Source organism: Nannospalax galili, unplaced genomic scaffold, assembly GCF_000622305.1.
Source record: "Nannospalax galili isolate Female #2095 unplaced genomic scaffold, S.galili_v1.0 scaffold241, whole genome shotgun sequence".
Lineage (NCBI taxonomy): Eukaryota > Metazoa > Chordata > Mammalia > Rodentia > Spalacidae > Nannospalax > Nannospalax galili.
In genome coordinates, this window is record NW_008345602.1 from 50,962 (window position 1) to 77,055 (window position 26,094).

The window sequence follows — 26,094 nt, forward strand, 5'->3', positions numbered from 1 at the left end:
ATCATATAGATTTTTTCCTTATTTTTACTTCTCATTTCAAAAGGTAAAATTTCTCAAATACCATATTTAAGGGCCTGCAGGATTTTCTGTTCTATACTACTGTCCTATTATTGTTATCGTCACTGTGGAGTAAGCCACCATGGTGGGAACCATTGGTTCAAACAGGATATTGTACATCAATGCACAAAACCCCACTTTCTAAATTTAGAGCAGTCAATTAGAAAATTAGCTAAGACACAGCTAGCAAAATGGCTTAATGCATAAAGGCGCTTGTTGCCAAGTCTGAGGACCTGAGTTCAATGCCAGGACTCACATGGTAGAAAGAGACAACCAACTCCTTACCAGTGACCTTTTGACTTCCACACGTGCACTATAGCACACATGCCCATGCACATACACAAAATAAATAAATTTAATAAAAAAACCAAAAAACAAGAAAAAATAGTCAAGATAGTAATAATTATAACATCATTTGGAACAAAGCATTTATTAGACTGCAATTTTTACTTTTAGCATACTGTGTTATTAATAAAAGACACATAAGAAGTGGTTTTTTTCAAGTTTTTAAAAAGGTTTCTATTTATTTATTTGTTTTTTATTTTGTGTGTATGTTTATGTCTGTGTGTGAGCATGTGCACATTGGTACAAGTGCCCATGGAGGCCAGAGAGGGTGGTAGAGCCCCTGGAACTGGAGTTAGAGGCTGTTGTGCGCCCCCTCCCCTATGTGGGTGCTGGGAATTAAACTTGGGTCTTCTTCAAGAACAGTACAAACTCAATCCATGAGACATCTCTCCAGCCCCTTTTCTTAAATGTTAAAACATCAGATTTTGCTAAATAAGATCCTGAGCTAGATCTTTCAAATAATTTAGTAGTGAGAGTAAAGGAAAAAATTTAAATTTAATGTGACTCAAAGGATATTAGAAAGTTCTACATAAAAAAAAATAAAATTGGGTTGAGTAGATAGCTCAGTTGGTAAAGTATTTGCCTTGCCAGCACAAAGACCTGGGTTTGATTACCAGAACCAACATTATAAAAAGTCAGGTGTGGTCATGCACACTTGTAAGCCCAGTGCTGAGGATGCAGGTACAGATTCCTGGGGATCTGACCAGCTGGCCAGCCCAGCACACTTGGTGAGCTCTAGATCATGAGAAACTTTGTCTTAAAAGACAAGGTGGGGGCTAGACATGGTGGCACATGCCTTTAACCTCAGCACTTGGGAGACAGAGGCAGGAGGTCTGTGAGATCAAGGTCAGCCTGGTCTACATAGGGAATTCCAAGACAGCTGGGGCTACTGGAAGACCCTGCCTCAGACCAAACCAAACCAAACAAAAAACCCCAAAAGGCTAAGAAATGTCACTCAAGGCTGTTCCTCTGGTCTCTACACGTGTATGTATACATGTGGACCTATATGCACATGAAGACATGCATACACATAGAAAAGTGAATCACATCTGAGGTTGTCCTCTGGCCTCATACATAGGTGTAAACACACCTGTACATACATGAACACATATTTAAAAAATTAATAGAATCCTATGTTCCACACATGAATAAGAATTGAAATTACTTAAAAAATAATTTTTGAATCCATGCAGACATGCTTATACAAAAGTAAAAGTGGAGCAAAGTCAAGATTTAACTGTAACATAATTTAGATTGCTACAAGTGTTAGCACCCAAGTAAAACTTAGCAAAGTTAAATACAATCACCATAGAACTTACTGTCCTTTGGTAAAACTGTAATGCTGATGCCAGGGTCACTAAGTTTGATGAAAGGAGGATTTCCTGTTTTCCTATCTTCTTCTCTGATAAGTAGAATATTTTTGGCACATACATTTCCGTGAATAAGGGATTTCTCTTCCTATTAAAGTTAAATGCACATACAATAAAATATCAATCTACACATATTTGAGCATTTAATAAGATCAAGGCCACAAAGTAGATTTAGAGATATAAAATAGCATAGTAAATATTAATTTGGAGACATACTTTGAGACAATAAAAGTTAGTCCCTAGATTTACTCTTTAAATGATGCAATAATCTATACCATAATGAAGTGAGCACATGTTACTCCCCCGCCCCCAAAGGTGAGATTCTAAATGGCATGTATTTCTAGATGGTAACTGACATTAGGAAAAATTATTTTCAGTTCAATACAGGTACACTCTGAGGGGTCTAATAATTAACTGGTGGGTATTTGGTATTCTATGTCTCTGCCACCACTGCTTTCTCACTGAACATAGTATCCAATTGTCCAAACACCATAAGGTATTTTTTTTTACTATCTACAGCAGCACAACATGTACATGTTTTGGGTAAATTCTGGGTAAATTTTCTAAACCCAAGTGGTATAAAATATAGATATCTACAATAGTTCTAGGAAATTGATGGAAGGGCTGGAGAGATGGCACAGCAGTTAAGAGCAGTGGCTTCTCTTGCAGAGGACCTGGGTTTTGTTCTCAGCACCCACACGGCAGCTAACTGTCCATAACTCTAGTTCTAGGGCATATGACGTCTTCTTCTAGCCTCCTTGGGTGTTACACGCACATAGTGCATTCACATGCATGCAGAAAAACCACTCACATACATAGAATAAAATAAATAAAAAGGAGATTGATAGAATGACACTTTCTTCAAAACTGATTTTACCTCTACATATGCCTAAAACAACACCTTTCAACGCCTGATGTGTATCATTTTGAGTGACTCTGTATCCAAGATTTATTTCTTGTTGTTAGATTAAAATAATTACATTGCTTCATAAGATAAACAGTAAGTTTTGGTTAAAATAATAATAATAATAATAACAACATAGTAATTACTCACTAGAAAATGCATTGCCCATGCCAACTGTTTAGCCACTCCGAGTTTCCATAATATGTTTATGGAATTTTTATTTTTTTTCAGATACGTATCTAGTGATCCAAATTTAACAAACTCTTGAACCAGAATATCTGCATTAAAATGTAAGTATTAATACAGCTCAAGTATTACACAATGAAAAATGTATACACATTTATGTACAATCTAAATTATCACAAATATATTTATGTTATTTGTGGATACTCTAGGTAAAGATATTATACTAAGTAAAATTTACTAATTTAAAGAAAACTTATTGGATATACATCATTATATTATTAGTTTTTAGTTTATAATAGTAAGAGAAGTCTTAGCAATTTAAATCTAATATATAATTATAAATAGCATTAATATATACAATATAATGTATATAATTACTTCAGCACATATGTAGAATATATCTAGTGTCAGTATTTAATTACTTTGATCAGTTCCATTAATAATTCAGTCTATCATGTGCTTTGTTTTCATAATTCTAAACAAATTTGTACTGAAAGGGTTAGTTGCTTCAGTGTTACATGAACCACCCATAATCTGTACTGCTATGGTGAGCACACAAAGTTGTATTGTTTCCATCATTTGGCTTATAGAATGACATGTTTACTGTCTTCTACATTTTAACTTTTTTTGGGGGGGGGTTCTTTTTGAGCTAGGGTCTCCCCCATTAGCCTCAGGTGGCCTGGAACTCACTATGTAGACCAATCTACGTATGAACTCACAGAGATCTGCCTGCCTCCGTCTCCCGAGTGCTGGGATTTTTTTTTTTTTTCAAAGGAAAGGTCTCCCTGTAGCCCTAGCTGGCTTGGAACTCATTATGTAGACCAAGCTTGCCTTAAACTCATAGAGATACACCTGCTTCTGCCTCCCAAGTGCTGGGATTAAAGGTGTGCGCCACCATGCCCGGTCACTTTCAAGTTTTCAATCCCATGGTTTATACTGATACCCACAGTGATCCTAAAACTGAAGAATTCCCTGAGAGATACAGGACAGTAAGAGAGGAAAGTCAGTGGTTTTACTTACTCTCCTCTCCACAGACACATACTCCGTAATTCAAAACCAAATGCTTGTGAGAAAGCTGACTCATCATGCTTGCTGCTTCAAAGAAAGACTAAGGGGGGGGGGAAGAAACGTAAAGGAATTATTGTCCTGTGTTGTTCTTAAGTATGCATAACTCAGAAGGACAATGACTTAGAGAAATGGTTTTTCTTCTACTCTCAGCAAGACTAGAGGCACAGAATACTTGTTCCTTTATACGGACTTGAAACATCCACCTTAATATTAGTTTGGGTTCATTCTGAGGAACCCCTAAATCTGGAATGTTGAGAAAACAATGAGAGAAAGTAACCATGGCAGAAGGCTTAGACCTGTAATATCAAGAACAGAACAGAGCTACAACTAGTGGCACACCCTAGATACTGCGATATGGAACTGAGGTAAAAGGATGTAAGCTTTGAATAATGGTTCCTAAATATTCAGAATGACACTGCACAGATAATATACAACACCTTTATCAGGATACCAGCATGGCATTAACATGAATGTAATTCTACTAATCTCTAACTGAAACTTCTGGTTGTGGGTTGTTCAGGGATCATGATCACTAACAGTATGGAGTTCTGGATTAGAACTCCTCAGTTTGTTCATTTCACACTATCTTCCACTAGCAACCTTTAAGGCATTTTAAGGATCACAAATGCATGTTTTGTCAAGTCTGGTGATGTCATGCTATGCACAGAGCTCTGGGAACTGCTGCTAGGAGTCTGCCAACTAACATCTGGATGATTCCCAGAGGCATCCATGTGTTACCCAGTGTGTTTTAGTATAGTGATTTTCAAACCTATTTTTAAGTAACTGTGGAGGAATCTCCATGGAACCCCAAAGTTCTGAATACCTAAGGCAAAAAGTAGGTACCTCATTATGTGCAAATATTTAAAAATATCAACAACACAACTGTAAGAGTAATTAGTATAGTAATAAATCATTATTTTTAAAATTCTAATTTTCTATAGTCCCATTACCATGTAGCCTTTGAAAGGTTACAAATATACTTTTAAAAATTGTAATTTGGGGAGAAAGGATTCCAGGAGCCATGGGAAAGAAGGCCAGAGAGTCCAGAGGAATCCAACAACCAGGCCAGTGAGTTTTCCTGTCATGTATCTTCACCCTGCTTCCTTGCACCCAACTTTATTGAACACCACCTGTACCTACTATGTTCTCCCTCTATATTGCTTTTCTTTCTTTTTTACTCTTCTTTTACTTTTTCTTCTCTCAAAGAACCCAGTCTGGCTTGGTTTGCAGGATCTGTACCTCAACCTCCTGAGAGAGGGGACTGTTGTACATTATTTGGTAGTATATGTTACCTCTTTTTTCAGTCTACCTTTCGCAAGGATTCCCTCATGCCTCTCCCACTTTTCACCTCTCTACTTTTCTTTTCACCTAAGGTTTCTCTCCTCTTCTTTCCTTCTACATCTTAACACTGTCCACTAGTCTTACTGTTTTCTTCTTCTTTTCCACTCATGCTCACAATAACTATGTTGGTATACACTGCACTAACCCTTCACTTGGTGCTTACAGGAGGCTGTTTTGTAGTTGACTACTGCTCTATTTTCATAGTATGTCTACTCCTGGATAGTAAATTTTCAAAATAATATTCTACACACAGGGGAAAACAAGGGATAGAGCCTGGTGCCCTGACCACCAGTCCAACAAAGTACACTATACATGTATAAAATTGTGAAAGAATAAATAAATTTTAACACAAGAAAGGTGGAGAGCAAAAGATTAAGACACCCTGTTTTGACCTCTGGTACACACACACACACACACACACACACACACACACACACACACACACACCCCTAAAAGTATAACTTCTATATGATCTGTCTCTACTGCTCCGGGGCAGATACTCAAATGACTTTATGTCCTACCACAGAGATACTTGTACATCCATGTTTACTGCTGCTCTATTCACAACAGCAAGGAAGTAGAATCAGATGTCCATCAGCTGACTTCTATGACTGATATATACAATAAAATTTTATTCAGCAATGAAGAAAAACAAAATTATGAAATTTGAAGAAAAATGAAATATTTAGTGAGGTAACTAACTCAAGCTTAAAAGACAAATATCTCATGTTCTCTTTCACATATAGGTCCTAGCTTATAATTTTTGTATATGTGAATTTACCTGGGAGTGAGTGTGTATAGAGTCCAGGATACTAGAAAAATGCCTGTGTGAATGAAAGAAGATTCTTTAAGGGGTTGAGGCAATATCCATATGGTACAACAGGAGGAGAAAGATGAAAAGATTTAAGAACTGAGGAGGAGGCGGGGAAGAGGGAGGTAGGGGAGGGGAGATAATGGTCAATCATAACTAACAATGTGTGAAAAGACATAAGGAAATCTGAAAAGTAATAAGCTAGTCAAAAAATAAAATAAAAAGGGCTGCAGAGACAACTCAGTGGTTAAGAACACGTTTTGCTCTTGCAGAGGACCTGGGTTCAATTCTCAGCACCCACATGGCAGTTATGAACCATTTGTAAATCCAGTTCCAGGGGAATCTATACCCTCTTCTGATCTCTGAGGGCATTGCATGACAAAGGTGCATTTACACACACGCAGACTCATACACATAAAATAAAAATAACAAAATATCTAATAGTAAATTAAATTAAAAACCCAAAGAGTTTGAACAGAGGTATGATGCATGGGTGTACAAAGCTGTTCCCAGAAGCCAGAGGCTGTTGTTAATAATCCCTGTGACAAAGGAGTGGGCTACCTTTCTACACACATGGTTAAGTCAGTGAGGCCCATGAGGCCCTAAAAGTAATACAGCCAATTGCCTCTGTTACTGGTTGCATACCAGAACTAGACGGCAAGACTCTGTTGCTGAAGATGTCACATGCCTTAGTCACAGGATATCAGAAATCATGCTGGAACTGAGCTGGAAGCTTCCTCTCTGCAGGCTAGCAATCGTAGAGACAGTTACTAGGGGAGAATTGTCATCAACAGTCTTACTCAACTGTGGACCCTATGTGCAACACCACCAACAATGGTGCAAAGTGATAAGTCTGTTATGAGGATAAGCAGCTGCTTTTTTATTGGATCTAAGACCTGCTACACAGAAAGAATTTATGTCTAGTACTGTAAACACAGTCAAAAGTTTGTGGGTGGAGAGGTCATTTGCCTAAGGGGAAGATACTGATGTTGTTTTGCTAAATGAACATAATGTACCCATCAAACTGTCCTGAAAACAACTATGTTTATGCTCATAGACTACTGTTGGTGCCAGCTTTGGTTAGAGAAGCTTCTTTTTGCAGTGGTCAGCAGTGATCACAGATACTGATAACTAGTCAAGAACTGAGAATGCTCAGTCATAAGTGAACAACTATCTCACTGCCTCCAAGGCTCAGGGAACACTACAGAAGAAGGGACAGAAGAATTTAAGAGCAGGAGGAAGTGGTCTAGAGCACTGACTTCTGGGCATGACATGGTTTTTTCACTCTTGAACTTAGTTCAGCTGTGTTTACCTGCACAAATCTTCACAAGATTCGGCCCCTTAACACCCTGTCATAGATGGGGGAGGGCCTTGTGGGGCTCCACCACTCCCTGAAGATTTTGAGAATTTATACAATTAATGGCAATTAATGGCTCAAGGGGAACAAAGACACATGTTCTTAGTGGTAGACTGGTAAGGTGCCCTTGCTTCTGTAAACAAATCTTCATCCATGCTCATGTAAGCAACCCCAATGAAACTTAATGGGTCACACACACTAAAAAGACATGACAGAATGGGGGTTATTTGGGAAGAGAAAGAGGATTTGCAGGAGTGGAAGGGGGCACTGGAGGGCAGTGGGTGAATGTGTTCAAAATACATTCTATATCATGTACATTTACAGATGAAAGCAGTCTATACCTAAGACCCTATGGAATCGACTAGAAAACTCCTGGATCTAACAAATACAGTAAAGCTGCAGGATACAAAATCAATATAGAAACAAAACAAACCAGTAAGTTTCTTATATACCAACAATATGCTCTCTGAGAAAGAAACTAGGAAAAATATTCCACTCAAAATAGTATAAAAAATTAAGCACCTAGGAATATACCAAACTAAAGAAGACAAAGACCTCTACAATGAAAAAGTTAAGACAATGAAAAAGGAAATCAGAAAATACTAGATGATGTAAAGAACTTCCATGACTCTGGATTGGCAGAATCAATACTGTGAAAATGGCTATACTACCAAAATTAATCTACAGATTTAATGCAATACTTGTCAAAATTCCAATGTCATATTTCATAGAACTAGAAAAAAACCCAAGAATTCATATGGTACCACAAAAGACCACAAATAGCCAAAGAAATCCTAAGGGGTAGGAACATAGCCAGAGGTATCACAATACTCAACCTCAGACTATACTACAGAGCTATAGTGATAAAGACAGCATGGTACTAGAATAAAACCAGACAGGTAGACCAATGGAACAGAATAGAGGACCTGGGAATAAAGTGACAAAGCTGTCCTCATCTCATTCTTCATAAAGGAGGCAAAAACATACATTAGAAAAAAGTCTATTCAATAAATGATGTTGGTAAAAATGGATTTCCACCTGTAGAAGAATGAGATTAGAGTCACAACTTTCACCTTGTACAAAAATCAATTCAAAACGCATCAAAGATCTTAATTTAAAACCTGAAACTCTGAAACTCCTAGATGAAAATATAGGGACTACTCTTCAGGACATCAGGGTGGGCAAAAACATTAGGAACAGAACATCGATAGTATAGGAATTAGCACTAAGTATCAACAGATGGGACTATGTGAAATTAAAAAGTTTCTGCATAGCAAAGGAAACTATCAGCAGAGCACACAGTCCACAGAATGGGAGAAAATCTTTACCAGCTAAACATCAAACAAAGGGACAATTAAACAAAGAACTACAAAAATTAAATGACAAGGAAATAAAATTATGGGCCACGAAATTGAATAGACATTTTTCAGAAAAAGAAATACAAATGGCCAATAACTATTTTAAAAACTGGCCAACACTCCTAGTCATCTGGTAAATGCAAATTAAAACTACTTTGAGATGCCACCTCTCTTCAGTCAGAATGGCTACTGTGAAGAAATCTGACAACAAATGTTGTAGTTCAGCTGGAGAAGAGGACCCCTTATTCACTTCTGGTAAGAGTACACATTAGTATAGCCATTATGGAAATCAGCTTGGAAGTTTCTCAAAAAATTAAAAATTGAGATACTATATGACCCAATTATCTTACTCCTGGACTTAAAAGCAGACTAGCTCCATACCTTACTGTACAGATATTAGCACCCTATATTTATTGCTGCTTTATTCACTACAGCAAGGAAATGGAACCAATCTAGTTGTTCACCAACAAATAAGTGGATAACCAAAATCTAGTACATATAAAAAATGGAATATTATTCAACTCAAAAGAAAAATCACAGGATTTACAGTAAAATGGATGGATCTAGAATGTGAGGTCACCCAAACTCAGAAAATAAAGGATTGCTTTCCCTCACATGTGGATCCTAGCCTATAGTGTATACATGTACATATGTAAACAAACACTTGTATGTATAAATTATAATATTTGGAATCAAGAACAAAAAAAGAGTAATTTGAAAAGGAGTAGTAAGTGGTGCCCCTTTCAGGCAGCGACTGTGAGTTTGGCTTCCTGTTTGATTCACTGACCACAGTGCAGTGGGAACTGGATATTACTGGACATTGAACATGTTTTTCATTGACTCCCTTGGGAAAAGTGATTATTTTGCTGTTGTTCTGTGTCCTGTGCTTGGATGCTTTTTTATAAGACTTCTTACTGTTGGAAATTAATTTTTAATATTTTATTTATTATTTTTTTATTTTATGTGTATGAGTATACTGCCTGTATGTATATAAGTGAACCCATTTCCTGCACTGCCCACAGAGGTCAGAAGAGGGTTGGATCCCCTAGAACTGGAGTTACAGACAGTTGTGAGCCACCATGTGGATGCTGGAAATTGAACCTGGGTCCTCTGCAAGAGCAGCCAGTGTTCTCAACCACTGAGCCACCCTCCAGCCCCACTGTTGGAAATTCTTAAGTAAAACTTACATAAATAAAAAAATACACTCTGTACATGCATGAAAATTTCATAATGAAACTCATTATTATGTATAATATATGCTAATAAAAAGCACCAAAATTATATACTTTTGAGGGCATCTACATGAATTTTATGATTATGAATGTGCATCTTTACATAGTATAAGGTATATGAAGCGTTCAGCAGGCATACACACCTCTGAATAGTTTCTATGTGCTTTATCCAGAACTTTCAAAAGAACTTCTGTTTCATGCAGCTGACCATAATCTCCTACTTCTCTTCTTATACCTTTAAAAATTTTGGTAAAAGTACCTTGGCCAAGGCTTTCATTCTTTAAGAGAAAAAAAAGTTAAGGAGAAAAATGAATAAAAATAGAGAAATTAGAAAACACATTCAACGACAAAGACTTTTAAAATAACCAAGTAAATATTTCCCTTACAAACTAATCCTAGATTTAAGCTTTCATTTTAATTCTCTGTTCTTCCTTAAGTAGTAATTTTAAAAAAGAAAAAAATAAATTATATGAATTAATGAATTATAGGAATTAATGAATAGAGTGTATTTTGGCTCTACCTCATTTTCAAATCTGCAATGGCTATAATTATTGCAGTTTTTTAAAAAGTTTCTTTTTATTGAATTTTTGTGTATTTCACACAGAACAACTCAATCAATCTTAATCATCTTTATACTCCCGTCCCCACCAGCACCCTCCTATAGTGCCCCTTACTGGAGCCAATTACTGCAGCTTTTTAAAAGTCAGTGTTTACCTAAATTTGTTTACAGATGAGACTTTTTCTTTAACTTTCCTAACTAGTGCAGACAGTTTCTTGGCTAAAACTCAAAATGTCCTTGGGCCTCTTAGCAACATACTCTGTTCCAAAGGCCAAAAATGTCAAAAGTACTTGAGAGCTTTTATCTAATCCTTGAAAGATTTTAGGGTTACCTCTTCAGAGGGGGAACTGTTAGAGTTGCAAAAAGCCCCATTTAAAAAAAAAAAGAAGAAGAAGAAAGAGTACATGAAGTTATCAGAAAAAAGTGATGGGGAGATATGGGAGGAGTTGGAGGGGCGGGAGTGGGCATGGATTTGATCAAAGCACCTTATATGCAAGTATGAAATTCTCAATAAATTATTTTTTTAAGGCAGGTGGTATATGGAGGCAGAACATTGAACTTGTTCCTTACTTACTGGCTGTTCGACCTGGCTACTTAATCTCTTGTGCTACAGCTTTCTTAGATACTCCTGCCGTCTCCCTCTCCATTACTCTCTCCCCACTTTCTGTCCCTCTGTCCCTCCTTTATCAGCCTCTCTCTTTCTCTCCCTTTCTCTCACCAGGGACTCTCAGTGTTTCTGAGTCTGGCCTGGAATTCACTGCTGTACCCTAAGCTGGCTTCAGGTTCATGATAATCCTGCTTTAGCCCCCACAGTACTAAGATGACAGGTATATGTCAATATACTTGATAAAATAAACCTGAGCTTTGTTGGTGGCATTAAATTTGACGTGTTGGGGATTGATTTCAGGACCTTTAGCATGTAAACAAGCATCCTACCTCTGAGCTACATCAGATCTATCTTTTTTAAAGCTTATTTTATTTTTTATGTGAATGAATATTTTGCTTGCTTTAAGTAGATCAGACTAGCCTCAAACTTAGAGAGATCCATCTTCCTCTGCCTCCTGAGTGCTGTGCCACCATGCCCAGCTTAACAGCTTAAAATTTAAGCTTAACAGAGGAGAAAGAAGGCTGAGTCTGATGAAGCAAGACTTTGTGGATACACTTCTCCTAGAAAAAAGAGGTACAGAGAGCAGCCCGTACTAGAGAAAAATCACAGGGCTGACTGTTCTGACATTTTCCAGAAAATAAATATTAAAAATTATTTATTTTATGTGTTATCAGTGCATTGCCTGCATGTATCTAAGTGCACCCATGTCATGCAATGCCAACGGAGGTCAGAAGAAAATTTCAGATTTCCTGGAACTGGAATTATGGACAGTTTTTAGCCATCATATGGGTATTGGTAACCGAACCTGGGTCCTCTGCAAGGGCAGCCAGTACTCTTAACCATCTCTCCAGCCTCACCAAGCACCTTTCATTACTGCCTTTAACTTATTGGCTTAGTGTTTCTCAATATAGGTTAATATAAAAAAATCTCAACTCAAAAGCTTATAAATTCCTGTGAGAGACTTTCTCCTCACTAAGAACCCAATTAAAACAGACAATATTCCTTTCTTCTCTTTCTAGTGGGTAAACTCTTAACATTGCATATATGATCTTACTGAAGATGCATACTCTTGTAGGTCCTGGCTTTATTCAAAGATGCTCTCATTTTTTGTTCCTGCCTTCACAAACCTAAGACTGGCCTTCTTTCTTTGTAATGTTTTTATTCTTAACCCATGTGATTAAGGATTCTAAAATCTAGCCCCATCATATATCACATAACAGTCAAATCATCAACTCTTATGTACTATTTGGTTTTCAGTCCCTTAAAAATAAACCACTGAATTTCCCTTAGATGAAAGTTAAGCTAGAGGTCTTTTGTGTATCTTTACCTTTTAAGATTTGCAAAGAGGTATTTAAATTTTCTGATAAAAGAATATAACTATTATTTGGCTAATTTTTGATATGAGGTTAATATATTTTCATAAGATTTATGGCTCATAAATTATACACATTTTAAATCCAAGCAAAATTTTAAAATAGAGGCTATAATTCAAGTATCACGTGAATGTAATATCAAGAAATAAAAAAGACATTGATTTAAAAGGATGAAAAAAAAAGATCATGCTTTAATATCAATTCGACTTACAAATATCAAATCTTCATTTCTGATTTTGTGGAACACCATTTGGTTCACATTATTATGCCTCTGTAACGTTGGTGAGATGTGAACATCAGAAACACCATTTGTTCTGAAGACTAGAAGGTTTGACTTATCTGAAAAAAATACACACACACATATATACATATGTGGGTGAATCTGTATATAACATCTAAACAGACTGAAAATACGAATTGCTCCAGAGGTAAGTAAATGAGTATGTTTTATATGTAAGAAGCACTCTGTAGTTGCATACTGTTCATCATTTTGTAGAAGATTATTTTAGGGGTTTTATTCTTCAACTTTGATATACATTTACCAGTTGTATCATGCGTTCAAAATTACAATCACTTCTTTAATATTTTTCTGATGTTAAGAAGAGATTATTTTAAGAGATTTCCCATCTATTTTATTTTAATAGCAAGAAATCTAAAAATAATATAAAAGTGTTTACTGAAAACACATGAAAATTTGGTAGTGAGATTGGTTCAGTTCCATAAGTAAATGACTGACTTATACCAAGCAATTACTATCTTTAAAATATCATCTCAGATGAACAGAACTTCAAATCACTTATAGACAATTCAAACCAATGTATACAATTCTATTTGATGACACTTTATAAAAGGATGAGACAAAATGTGCTTTTGTAAAAAATTACTTCTTACATATTTCTTTTGAAATCAATATACTGAAGACACCATCCACGAAAAACAAAGTCCACGACTAGTATTTTTAAAATAACTAGAAAGTTATTTTACCTTTTGGCTTTGGGGGACAGCATTTAGTAAACTGGAAAATTATATTGTCTGAGCGAACAGTTTCCATCCGGTAGCAGTTCAGAAGGTCTTTAAGACTGCTGAAGTTCCTCTTAGTCCCACTGAGGTTGTACTCTCTGTTCTCATTCTTTGTAATCAAACAATGCTTATATTCAATGATATTATCTCGCTATATGAATTTGATTATAAAAAGAGGGAAAATCACAATAGTGGTCATATTGATTATTCTGCCAAAAGGAGTATCATAAAAACAACCAAGAGAATATATTTAGACATTTGAACTGTAAACCCTAAAGCAGCACTTCAAAAAGTTGTCTAATTGTAATGCTATAGCCTACAGAAGTGGCTTGATAACTGACTTTGTTGAAAAGTTCTATTAGCAACACTGTCCTTAACAGCATTCTATTGTTTCTAAGGTAAATTCTAAAGCTGGTGTAGTGTACTAGGCCCTCCTGAGCTCATTTCTTCCTCCATTTCCAACCTCCAGCCCCAACATACAATCTAGTTTTATTTTAATCTCCTTAACTCAGTTCAAGTAATACCTACACTGGTGAGGTCCTCTCTAACTCCATTCTGTAATAAAAGAGAATACACATTCCATTGTATGCTATTCTACTTGTATAACCATCTCCCATATGGCATCTAAATATAATATGAAGTATTTTTCACTTTAAAATATTTTCTTTGTGCATTAAGAAATCAGCTTCTTCACTCATCTTAACATTTTTGGCTTGTTTTTTTATTAGCATACTATTCATACTTAGAATAATTTCTAAAGCACCTATTAACTTCTCAAAGTAATCTCATGTCTCTCCTACTCTAAAGGATATGTCTTAACAAATGTGTGGGGGTTTTTTTGTTTTTGTTTTTGTTTTTTAAAGACAGGGTCTCTCTGTTAGCCCCAGCTGGCCTGGAACTCACTATGCAGACCAGGCTGGCCTTGATCTCAGAGTTCTGCCTGCCTCTGCCTCCTGAGTGCTGGAACTAAAGGTATGCGTGACCACACTGGACTTATTTCTAACACTATTTTTCTTAAACCAATCACAACGTACAATTTAGTGTTCTTAGTATACTTTAAAATTTTTGTTTCCCAAATAGTGAGTTTCTGTGTAGGATTATATCATATGTTTCCTAATTCATATCACTCATGGTAGGCTGGTACATATAAGTACAAAATATATGCAGTTTAAATTGACAATTTAACACAACAGACAGTCATATGTTATGGTAAGAAAATATTCTGACACTAGGATAACCAGTTTTATACTGGTAAAATGATGGAGTAATTTACCTTCTACACTTACAGACAACTCACTCTTGCATGTGCTAAATACAAGAGCTAAATGCAACATGGTTACTTTTATGAAAAGAACTGAGTAACAGAATGTTTACTTTCTCTATTTTTAAAAAATATTTTAATTATCATTTTTATTTTACGTGTATGAGTGTGCTGTTTGTATGTGTGTAAGTGTACCCATGTCCAATGCCTGCAAGGGTCAGAAGAAAGTGTCAGATCCCCTCCAACTGGAGTTACAGATGGTTGTCAGCCCCCATGTGGGTGCTGGGAATTGAACCTGGGTCCTCTGCCTGAGCAGTCAGTGCTCTTAACCACTGAGCCATCTCTCCAGCCCCTACTTTCTCTATTTTTAAAAAGTAAAATAAATTTGTTGCTACAAATTTTCTCAAGATTTGGACTATGTAACTGCCTTACATATATTTTTAAAGATAAGTTTAGATAGTAAATATCCTTAGGTGAGACAAGATTATATGCATTCAACAGTGAGGATTCATTGCACTTTTACATTTAAATCAGACATTATAAACCATTACTCCTAATACTGGGAAACTACTAGTTAAGAGCACTACCATGTTTCTGTTGCCCTATTTTGCTCCAATCAGTAACCATTGCTAGTAATAAGAAAATGTATTTTTCCATTTATTTTGTTCTACCTGACTTGGTAAACATTTTAATGTATGTGAACAAATACTGACACACTGGTAATATTCAAACATCAAAAAATAAAATAAACAACAATTAAAAGACAGAAAGATATTATGTACTATTTTATATTTTTATATAAACCCTAGGAATATTTGTGCAGATCCCTGGAATATAGTAAGCATTATTATGACAGTTGCCATATTAAGAACTGTAATTCTAAGTATTAAAAATGAAATACTTCATGGTAGAAAAAAACAGATTACACAACATGTTACATAATAAATGTGACACACTAACCTCAACAGCAAAGGTCAGAAAATATTTATCAAAGTCCTTAGGACTACATCGAAGTACATATAATCCAGTCTGATTACCCGCTTTCTTCAGTTTACTAATTGCAAAATCCATTCTAAAAGTTAAGAAGAAATAATTTGAACAACAGCAAGTACCATGACACTATTGAGAAAATGTTACAACTATGAAATAAAAGAGGCAGAATTTTCAGAACTGTTCTACTTTATGTTTATAAATAATTTTTCAAGGAAAAGAAATGTTATAAAGTTATTCTGCAATAGATTCAAACCAATTTAAGGAGCAAATTTTTTTTTGGTCTTTTTGAGACAGGGTCTCCCTGTAGCCCCAGCTGTCCTGGAACTCACTATGTAGACCAGGCTGGCCTCGAATTCACAAGGATCCGCCTGCCTCTGCCTCCCAAGTGCTGGGATTAAAGGCATGCACCACCACGCCTGGCTGGGGGCAATTATTTTTAAAACACAAGAGCAGGGTATGGTAGCATATGCCTTTAATCCCAGCACTCAGGAGGCAGAAGTAAACAGCTCTCTGTCAGATTGAGGCTAGCCTGGTCTACATAGTGAGCTCCAGGCCAAACTAGGCTACAGTTTTGAGACCCTGTCTCAAAAAGACCAAAAAACACCCTCAAAGCCAAAACCCACATATAAGACACTAAAGACATATAAGACAGTAAAATGGAGGCAGAGAGGTGGTTCAGCAGTTAAGAGCACTGGCTACTTTTGTAGAGGACCGGGGTTTGGTTCCCAGCCCCCACATGGCAGCTAACAACTAACTGTCTGTAACTCTAGTTCCAGGGGATCCAATGTCCTTTGCGGGCATTGCATGAGACAGGTCCACTTGCATACATGCTGGCAAAACACTCATACACATAAAATAACAGATAAAATATTTTTAAAAGGCAGTAAAATAACAAAGCATTCATTTGAATTTTCTTTCTGATTACAAATTTAGTCATTTAAAAACCACCCTACTATAAACTTCATTTAACAATGAAGACAATACACTATAAAGCACTTCTCATGTCTCTTCTGTCACAAAAGTACTAACATGAATGTATGTGCATTATTTTTAAATTTGGTCTACCATCAAAGTCTACAGAAGACCTATGATAACTGAAAAAGACTAGTCTTAAAAATATGCTGAGAGGGAATCTAAATACCATCAAATTATATTATATGAAAATCACAAAAATCCAATAAAAATGGTAGTTTTGAAGGTGCAGTACTTAAAAAGAAGATGCAATTTATGCAAAAGCAGAAAACAATTCTGTTTCACTTATCACTGTATTTCTCATATCTGAAACACTGCCTGCATTCTCTATGTACTCAGGAAATATCCTACAAATGAGGACTAGCTGAATGAGTAGTTGGCTAAGTGAATAATGCAAGGAGTTCTTTTTGTTGTTGTTGTTTTGTTTTTAGACAGGGTCTTCCTCGTCCCAGCAGACCTGGAAGTCACTATGTGAACCAGGCTGGCCTCAGTCTCACTGAGATCTGCCTGCCTCTGCCTCGGGAGGGCTGGGATTAAAGGCATGTGCCACCATGTCTGGCATAGGAGTTCTTTTAAAAGTGTAAATCACAAATACAATGCTCAAGCAGTACAAATTTTTCACAACAAATATAACTAGACAGACATTAAACATAGACTAAAGCAAGTCTTAAATATTATTTAAGATATTTCCAAGACATATTCTCAAACATTTACAGGCATATTAAAATCAAGTAACATGTTCACAATCCCAGATTTTTCTCCTGCTCAGACTCTGCAAATGTGGTCAATCATAAAACACACCCTAGGTAAATAATAACCAGGGTTTGGACTGAACAGAGGTTTTGACATTTGTTGACTTTCCTGAGTATTAAAGCAAAAGTCTACAACCATGTGGGTCATATGGCAGTTTTTAGGCATGTGTAGGTATTTAATAAAATTGAATTAAACATAAAATTCTAACGACATTTCAGTTAGAAAGCCCAAATAGTGAACATTTTCATCACTGTGGAAAGTTCCACTACACAGTACTTGTCTAGAAATACAGGTAAATACAGGTAACTTAAAACACATTTTATGTTTTAAGTTTCAGTTAAAGACTATTCAAAAATAATGTCAAATTTCAAACTTTGCATTATGGTTTCTTCATAGTATTTCAAAATTAATGAAATATACATGGGAGGGCTTCGTGTTTGCTTCCTTCCAATGTTGGGGAATGATTGAACCCAGCCCACAGAAATCTCTTTTTTAAAGTAACATCTAAGAGTTAATTCTGCATGCATTAGAAACTAAATGTTGAATTTGTGTGTTATAAGCATGACAGATTGGGATATAAAAAAACCATGTCCTAAATAACCCTAATTGTCATGTAATCTGATTAATGTAAATAGAATTTTGCAAGTATTATAATTTTACCAAAAGTCCTAAACCTGTATCTATTATATGAAATCTTGTCCCTTGGTATCTGCAGGGGCTTAGTTTCAAAGGCAAAATCTGACAATGCTCAAATTCCTTATTTAAAATAGCATAATTTGCATATAAAGTCCTCCCCTATATAGTAAATAATCTCCACAGTATTTCACCTAGTATAATGTAAATGCGATATAAACTGTTAAACTGTATTGTTTAGGAGATAACAAGAAAAAAGTTGATGAAAGTATATTACAGACACAAATTCTTATTTTATATTTGTTGTTCTGTCATCATCTTTATTTTGTACTGGGATTGAACCCAAAGTCTCACACATGCTAGACATGTACTCTACCACTGAGCTACATTCCCCCAACCAGACACAATTTTCAAAACACTATTTTGGATCTGTGGCTGATCACATCCATGAATGAAGAAACTGTGATCAGGAAGACAGACTGTACAGCACCTACCTTTTAAAAGTGTGTGTGTGTGTGTGTGTGTGTGTGTGCACGCGCGCGTGCACGCACGCGCTTTTATGCAGAGGTCACTCTCAGCCTTACTACTTTTAGACAAGGTCTCTCACTGAACCAGAAGCTTTCAGCTATGCTGGTGGCCAGAGAGCTCTCAGGGTCTGCCTGTTTCCACAGCACAAAACTAGGGTTACAGTTACATGCAGCAAGCTCGTTTTTTTACATGGGTGCTTGGGATCCAAACTTAAGTCCTCATGCTTGCAAAGCAAGCATTCTTACCCACTGGGCCATTTCCCCAGAACCCAAAGATGTACTTTTAAATTTTGCATTACTCACGAAATTGGGCCATGACAGTTGCTCTGTATATTCTCAAGCACTGCTGGTGGTGCTACTTCTTTACAGAGGTAATGGTGTGCATCTGCAGTTAGTCTATAATATCCATCAATTAATGATACAAATGACAAAGCTTCTCTTAATGAGCTAAGTTCAATTTCCTGAGAGAAAAAAAAATATGATTAAAAATTCAGTTAAGTGATAAACATTAAAAATTCTCCATACTTCATATTAATTTTCCTCTAGATTGTTCAAATATCTTTCATAACTTCTAATTACCTATTCTGAATTAACAAATTCTTGTGTCTGATATTTAAGATCCTCCTAAAAAATGGTTTCCCAGGTACAGGTCAATGAACATTCATAACTTGATTGTATTCTCCAGTTCCCCGTTAGACTAGCATGTTATCTCAGTTAGAAATCTAATCTGATACAAAAGCTGGAATTAGTGATAAATCATGAACATTTATTTTTATATACCAATTATAGACTGCTGAGGCTAAATTACATGTACTATAAACTAAAGTATTAGGATATGGAACTATGCTATGATTTTTAAAAACAAATATTAGCATTTCTTTCTTTATGAAACAACATAAACAACATAATACATTGAAAAACTTTGTATAGAGAATGTGGAAAGGGAGTGAATGGCAAACTCACATTCTAGTAACTGACAAATTTCACATTATTGTGGAACCTTGGTAGTACAGTTTTGTCAGTAAACAGTATTAAAAAATAATAGTAGGCATATAGACTTGCTAATTTATATTCTGAAATACAATTACGCATTTTTAGTTTGAGAATTGTATCAGTTTAGTTATTACAGTAATTTGTATTTTATTTTAACTTCCCAGACTGTGATTTTTATCTCTAGAAGTTCAATTAGATGTTTTACATTTTCCATAGGGCACAGGTGAAGGCACACTGGGTTGTAGAAGAGAAACGGAAAAATAGGAAAACGTCTAGGTGCCTGGTAATGGGAGAGGTCCAACACCAAGCCCTAGATGCCCAGGACCATGTGTGAAGAGCACAGCTGCCCTCAGGGGAGGTAGGAGGTCCGCTCTAGAGAATCAGTCCTCCCAAGACTAGAATGTGCAAATGGCAGAGACCTCACCTGTCCCCAGCATAAGAGGCAAAGCACTGCCATACACAACTTGGTACTTCAGGGGAGGGGGCTTTGGGAATGTAGCCACTTAGAGAAGGCTGAAACTGTTGTCCAAATCAGGAAGTCCTCTGTCCTCCACTCTGCTCCACCATCAGCCTACCACCAGAGGAATGTGGAACAGCGGTTCATGGTAGAAGATGAAAGCTCCAGGCTCATATGAGGGGACCAGAGCTCCAGCTTACAAGAGACCAAGGCTCCAAGTTCACAGAAGGGGACTACAGCTCTGGTTCATGGGAGGGGGCTACCATACCAGCTCCCAGGACAGACTACAGTTCCAGCTCCCAGGGAGGGACCAAAGCTCCAGGTTCAAGGGAGGGGACCACAGCTAAAGGTTCACAGGAGGCAACCATAGTCCCAAGCACACAGGAGGGGACTGCAGCTCTGGTTCATGGAAGATAAGCACAACTCCAGCTCACAGGAAAGGAACAGAGTTCCAAGCTCTCAGGAGGGTAGTACAAAACTAGGTTCATGAGAGACAACCACAGTTCTAGAATGATGAGAAGGGACCACAGCTCCAGGCTCAGGAGAGACTATCACAGCCCCAGGTTCACAGGACAGGACCACAGCTCCTGTTAACAGGAGCTTCAAGTTAACAGGAAGTAATCACAGTTCAGGATCAGGGAAGGGATCACAATTTCAATTAGGCTGGTTTCTATTTTCCTGTCTCCATTGCTCTGTCCACAAGATTATACTTGTGGTTAAGAGCATTTAGGCTTCTGTGCAGCCAACAGAGGAGAGGCAACAGTTACTTGATGACTTGAATTTCTTGCTAGAAGGACATCAATATTGGAGAACACCATCTTTTGCTTTTGGTCAAGAAGACAGATGGTGTGGGTTTTTTTGCTGTTATTGTTACTGTTATTGTTCTTTTGTGATCAAGGTTATTGTTGGCTTTTTTTGGTAACTGTAGCCTTCACATCTTCTTTACTGGCCAGGGGAAGCCTGTGATGAAACCTCATCTTATCCCCAGTCGCATTTTGCAGAGAGCTGCCACTGCTGCCACCTTGGCTCTTCAGCCACTTTCTTACTTGCCAAGTCCTTTCTCACCTGCACCTGGTGATCAGCCCTCATCCTCCTTGGGGTTTGTTGCCTGTGTGATGGCCGGCTGATCACAGGTGCATGGCTCAGTGGCTGCCCTCAGTTCCAGCCCTTGGCAATAGAGGTGCATGGTGAGGTGCTCACAGCTGCCTCCTGGATACCCCCACTGCCTGGCCCCTGCACCCTGAGCTAGGTGGCCAGGGGCCTTGTGTGGTGTCTGCACCACATGGGTTATGCTGTAATTTTTACTATAAATATTATTTTTTCTTTTTATTTTATGTATATAAGTGTATTGCCTGCATGTATAGAAGTGCAACTATGTCATGAAATGCCTACAGAGGTCAGAATAGAGCCTCAGATCCCCAGGAAGTGAAATTAAGCATAGTGTTTAGTGGCCATGTGGGTGCTGGGAACTAAACCTGGGTCTTCTGCAAGAGTAGCCAGTGGTCTTAACCACTGAGCCATATCTCCAGCCCCACATGAATGTATGTATGTATGTATGTATGTATGTATGTATGTATGTATGAACATATAATCAGCCTAAAATGCAACATTTTATCTAGTAGAAAAGCATATACACATATAATGGTATTTATTTTCCACATATCAAAATAATCAATATGACTGTTTATTTGAAAAATAAAGTCATATCTATAATAGCAAGAAAAATGTAGTAAAAACTTAACCAAAAATTTGAAAAATGACTATTAGAAATTTCAAAATACTCTTGTATAATACAACTTACTATTATTTGAATATATAGAAAGTGAATTATGTTCTTAGTAAGGAAATTCAAAATCATCAAAATGTAAAAAATGCTCAATTAATTTTCTAAACTACCACAATCCCAAGGAGAATAACAAAAGGTACTAGAGTTGACATATATGGAAAAACAAGGCAAATATGGGATTCAGAACACCAAAGGATTCGACATATGAGAAGTGAAAACTGCCAGGATGATAGGAAAGGCATGCCCAAGAATGACAGCTATGCATAATAATAGCTATACTAATCAACAGAGCTTATGGTCAAGATTATACAGCAAAACCTAGGGATCAAGGATGACTTATCCAGGAAAGAACTAGAGATGATATAAGAGATTTGACTACATGTAATACTGTATTGAGAAGTGAGTTACTACAAAAATTTCTTATAGCAAACAGAAAGATACTTATAAATATAATATCTATAAAGGTATTTATAAATATAAATATATGCTTTTTTAGAAAACCCAAAACAATAATTAACTCTTGGAAAAACAAAAAGTTATACAAAAATGGAAATGTGATCATAGCATATTTCTTGGTTCTACAATGAACAGTATTTACAGAATCATAGTGATACTAGACTATATATATATATATAGAGAGAGAGAGAGAGAGAGAGAGAGAGATTTCAAAAGTATAAGGAGAGAAGTGTGGTGTATTTGAACTACAAACGATATACCTATCTGAGCTTCCAGGCAGTTTAAAAGCTTCCTCCATGTGAGTCTGTGAATGAGAATTGTCAAGAGTAACGAAGAACAGACTTTATTCTGGAGAACATTGGGAATCATGGAAGAGAAATCAGGACAACAGCAGAGCACAGAGATGCAGAAAAGCTAATGCAGAGAAACACTGGAAACAGCTCACAGCTCTAACTCCAGCAGGGAGAGGGAAAGTCAAATCACAAAGTAAGGTAGTATCCCTGGTGAGAACAGATGGTGGTCCCTGGGCAAGGGAGAAACTCAGAGTTCTCCTAGCCTTAAAGGTAATAGATTTGATTTGACAGTGACTCCTCTGTAGTGGAAGGTCAGCCATGGAGAGAAATCTTTTGCCACTCTCCCTATCTCAGACTACTATAGCCAAGCATCATCTTGAAAAAGAACCCACTGTTTGAGATTGAGCAATTCTAGGGACCTGAAGGAAGGGAACAACTCCATCACAGGGAACCCAGGGACACTCAGTCACCGGGTATGATGGAAGATGGCCGTAAAAGGTAGTTTTGGGTGGGAGAGGGCTGGACACTGATTCACTGCAAAGTTTAGTAACACGGAACTCTGGCTGTGATAGGGTCAGTGACAGGCTGTTTTTCTCTGTGTCAAGAAGAAAGCCTCATCAGCTGAAGATGACTGCACAGAATGAGAAACCTAAGCCCATGGACAGCATGTGTTGTTTGCTGTCAGGCAGGACCCAAGAGCTCTGAGCCAGGTCTGAGGGACTGCTCAATTTCTGCAACTTCTTCCCTCCCAGAGGCTAGCTTATTGCTGGACAGGACCTGAAAGCTCTAAAACTGGTAAACAGAATACCAGAATTCCTTGGATCTCCCCCATAATACACATCTCAGTGCTGTTTGCTTCACTCAGTTTGATGCTCTCAAAGGATACCATTTAGCCTGAAAAGTTGCTACAAGTAGAGGCCTGCATGGCTAACAGGCTGCAAAGTTCAGTATGGCCAGCAGTAGAGGTCCTTAAACACAAAGAAGGGAAGCTTCTAAAGTAAATGCAGTCCTGAAGCTGCCAAATGAACTGACCTTTGAATGGTCAGGCTCTCAGCTTACGTACAGCATGAGCCTAAACAACATTGTTGTTGTTGCCTAGATAGTACTAGGGATTTGAGTTCTTTAAAGAAGGATGTTCACTAAGAAGACCCTCAAATAAAATTGGAAGAGATATTTATTCCAACAAATGTGCAAGTACCAAACTAGAAACAAAAAATTGTAAAAGTAGATCTCTAGGGACTGGAGGAGATGACTCAGCAGTTAAGAGCACTCGCTGCTCTTGCAGAGGACCCAGGTTCAGTTCCCAGCACCCACATGACCTAGCAACTGTCTTTAACTCCAGTTCCAGGGGACCTGATGCCCTCTTCTGATCTCCATGGACATTGTATGACACAAGTGCAATTACATACATGCAGGCAATACACACATACCTATAAAATAATAAAAAAATTTTTAAAGTAAATCTCTAAAAGTATTTAATTCCTCAATAACTGAACACAAAGATGACAAAGTGTTTTGAAGTGTTGAACCAAGAATCAAAAGTCTATTTTGAAACTCAAACAAGCAGATGAATCAGATAAATGAAGTATGAAAGTTATTTCAGGACCCAGACAAGAAAGCCAGCAACACAAATGAGAAATTTGGTAAGGAAATTGAGATATTGGGAAAAAATTAACTAAAATATAAATGTTATAAATGAAAAGTTCAATGAAGTAAAAAACACCATGGAGAGCAGCACCAATATCAAGGAGACTAAAGAGTACCAGTGACTGAGGTCATTGCTGAGGAAGTGTATATTCACACAGCAACTTTTTTAAAGTAACAACTTCCCAAAACTCTAGGACAAGATCAAGGGACCAAGGGAAAAGGACCTAACATATAAAGTTATAGGCATAGGAAAACATATTCAATGAAATCAACAAAAATTTCTCAAATCTAGGAAAATATGGGGACACCCAAGTATAAGAGGCCTTTAGAATAAAAAAGAAAGAACCTCTCCATGATACATTATACTTAAAATATGCCAAGTATACAGAACAAAGCTGGGACAAAAAAAAACCAACTGATTTACAAAAGTAAATTTATGAGAATAATATCAAACCTCTCAGCACAAACCCTAAAAAACCAGGACAATGCAAAAATGATAGATTATAAACCTTGAGAGGAAAAACTGACAACCAAGATGATTATAATCACCAGTTATCTTCTAAAATCAATGCATAAAAGACCTCTATAATAAGCACAAACTAAAACAATTCATGATCACTAAGCCATCACTGCATTAGCTCAGTAGAATACCTGTCTTGCATGCACCAGGTCCTAGGTTCAAAACTCATCATTGAATAACAAAGAGTTGACACGTTATCTTATATGGGTGGATAAGGCTGCTTCTAGAAACTACAGGTTTTTAAATGAAACCACAGTACCAGGGGTGGGCTACCTCCCTCCAAATATTGGTTAGGAAAGCCTCTAAAGTCCTCAAACAACACAAACATTTGTCAAGTCAATTGGCTGCCCACCAGAACTAAATGGTAAGACTATTGCGAAAGACACCACATGATGTTTGGTCACAGGACATAAAGAAATCAAGTTGGAACCAAGATGGAAGCTTCCTCCAAGATGGCTAGCTCTCATACTGCTGGACAGGGCTATAGAGGCTGCTGGAGGAGATTTGTCATAATACTATTCAGGTAGAACTTGAATAGTATTAGTACTATTCATGGTGGCACTTGCCTTTAATCCCAGTTCTTGAGAGGCATAGGCAGGCAGATCTCTGTGAGATCAAGGCCAGCCTGGTCTACATAGTGAATTTCAGGCCAGCTGTCTTTGTGTACACACACACGCACACGCACATGCACACTCACACGTACGTGTAAAATCCTGAAACCCTGTCTCCATACACACATATGTGTATGTATGTATGTATGTATGTGTATGTATATGTACACACATACACACACACACACACACACATAATTCAGCTGTGGACCCTGCATGCTATAGTATTGACTGAAGTGCAGAAAAAAAAGCAAAAGATTGATAACATTCAATGTTGGCAAAATATCCAGGGAAACAGACTTATACATACATCAGAAACACTTTGGGAGGCAATTTAACAGTCTATGTTAAAATTCTAAATATTCATACTTTCTGACATAGGAATTTTACTAATTGTTATCTCTATTATTAATATAGTGGCACATCAATATAGAAAGTATGCAAAGACACATTTAAATGTGTAAAAAAAGACAGTTATAAATTTAAAAAGCATATACCTAATACAGGATGATACACAATTTTAAAAATTAGGTCTATAGGTGCATTAATGACCAATAAACATCTTATTTTTTTAAAAAATCAAGTTAAAGCACAATACGTAACA

At 36.9% G+C, this 26,094-nt stretch overlaps 1 protein-coding gene and 1 non-coding gene across 4 annotated transcripts in view; one reads left to right on the top strand and one right to left on the bottom strand.

Moving 5' to 3' along the window:
- Positions 1-26,094, bottom strand: part of Jak2 (Janus kinase 2) — a 109,790-nt gene that overhangs the window by 28,421 nt on the left and 55,275 nt on the right. For all 3 annotated transcript variants that reach the window (XM_029567631.1, XM_029567632.1, XM_008841657.3), the window contains 8 exons: positions 19,031-19,188; positions 15,810-15,921; positions 13,553-13,739; positions 12,780-12,907; positions 10,173-10,307; positions 3,883-3,970; positions 2,827-2,954; positions 1,722-1,860 (listed from right to left, as the gene is read on the bottom strand). In XM_029567631.1, coding sequence (XP_029423491.1) covers positions 1,722-1,860; positions 2,827-2,954; positions 3,883-3,970; positions 10,173-10,307; positions 12,780-12,907; positions 13,553-13,739; positions 15,810-15,921; positions 19,031-19,188 — 1,075 coding nt within the window. The remainder of the gene's footprint in view (positions 1-1,721; positions 1,861-2,826; positions 2,955-3,882; positions 3,971-10,172; positions 10,308-12,779; positions 12,908-13,552; positions 13,740-15,809; positions 15,922-19,030; positions 19,189-26,094) is intronic.
- LOC115071822 lies at positions 11,700-11,824 on the top strand. Its single transcript, XR_003850896.1, has one exon.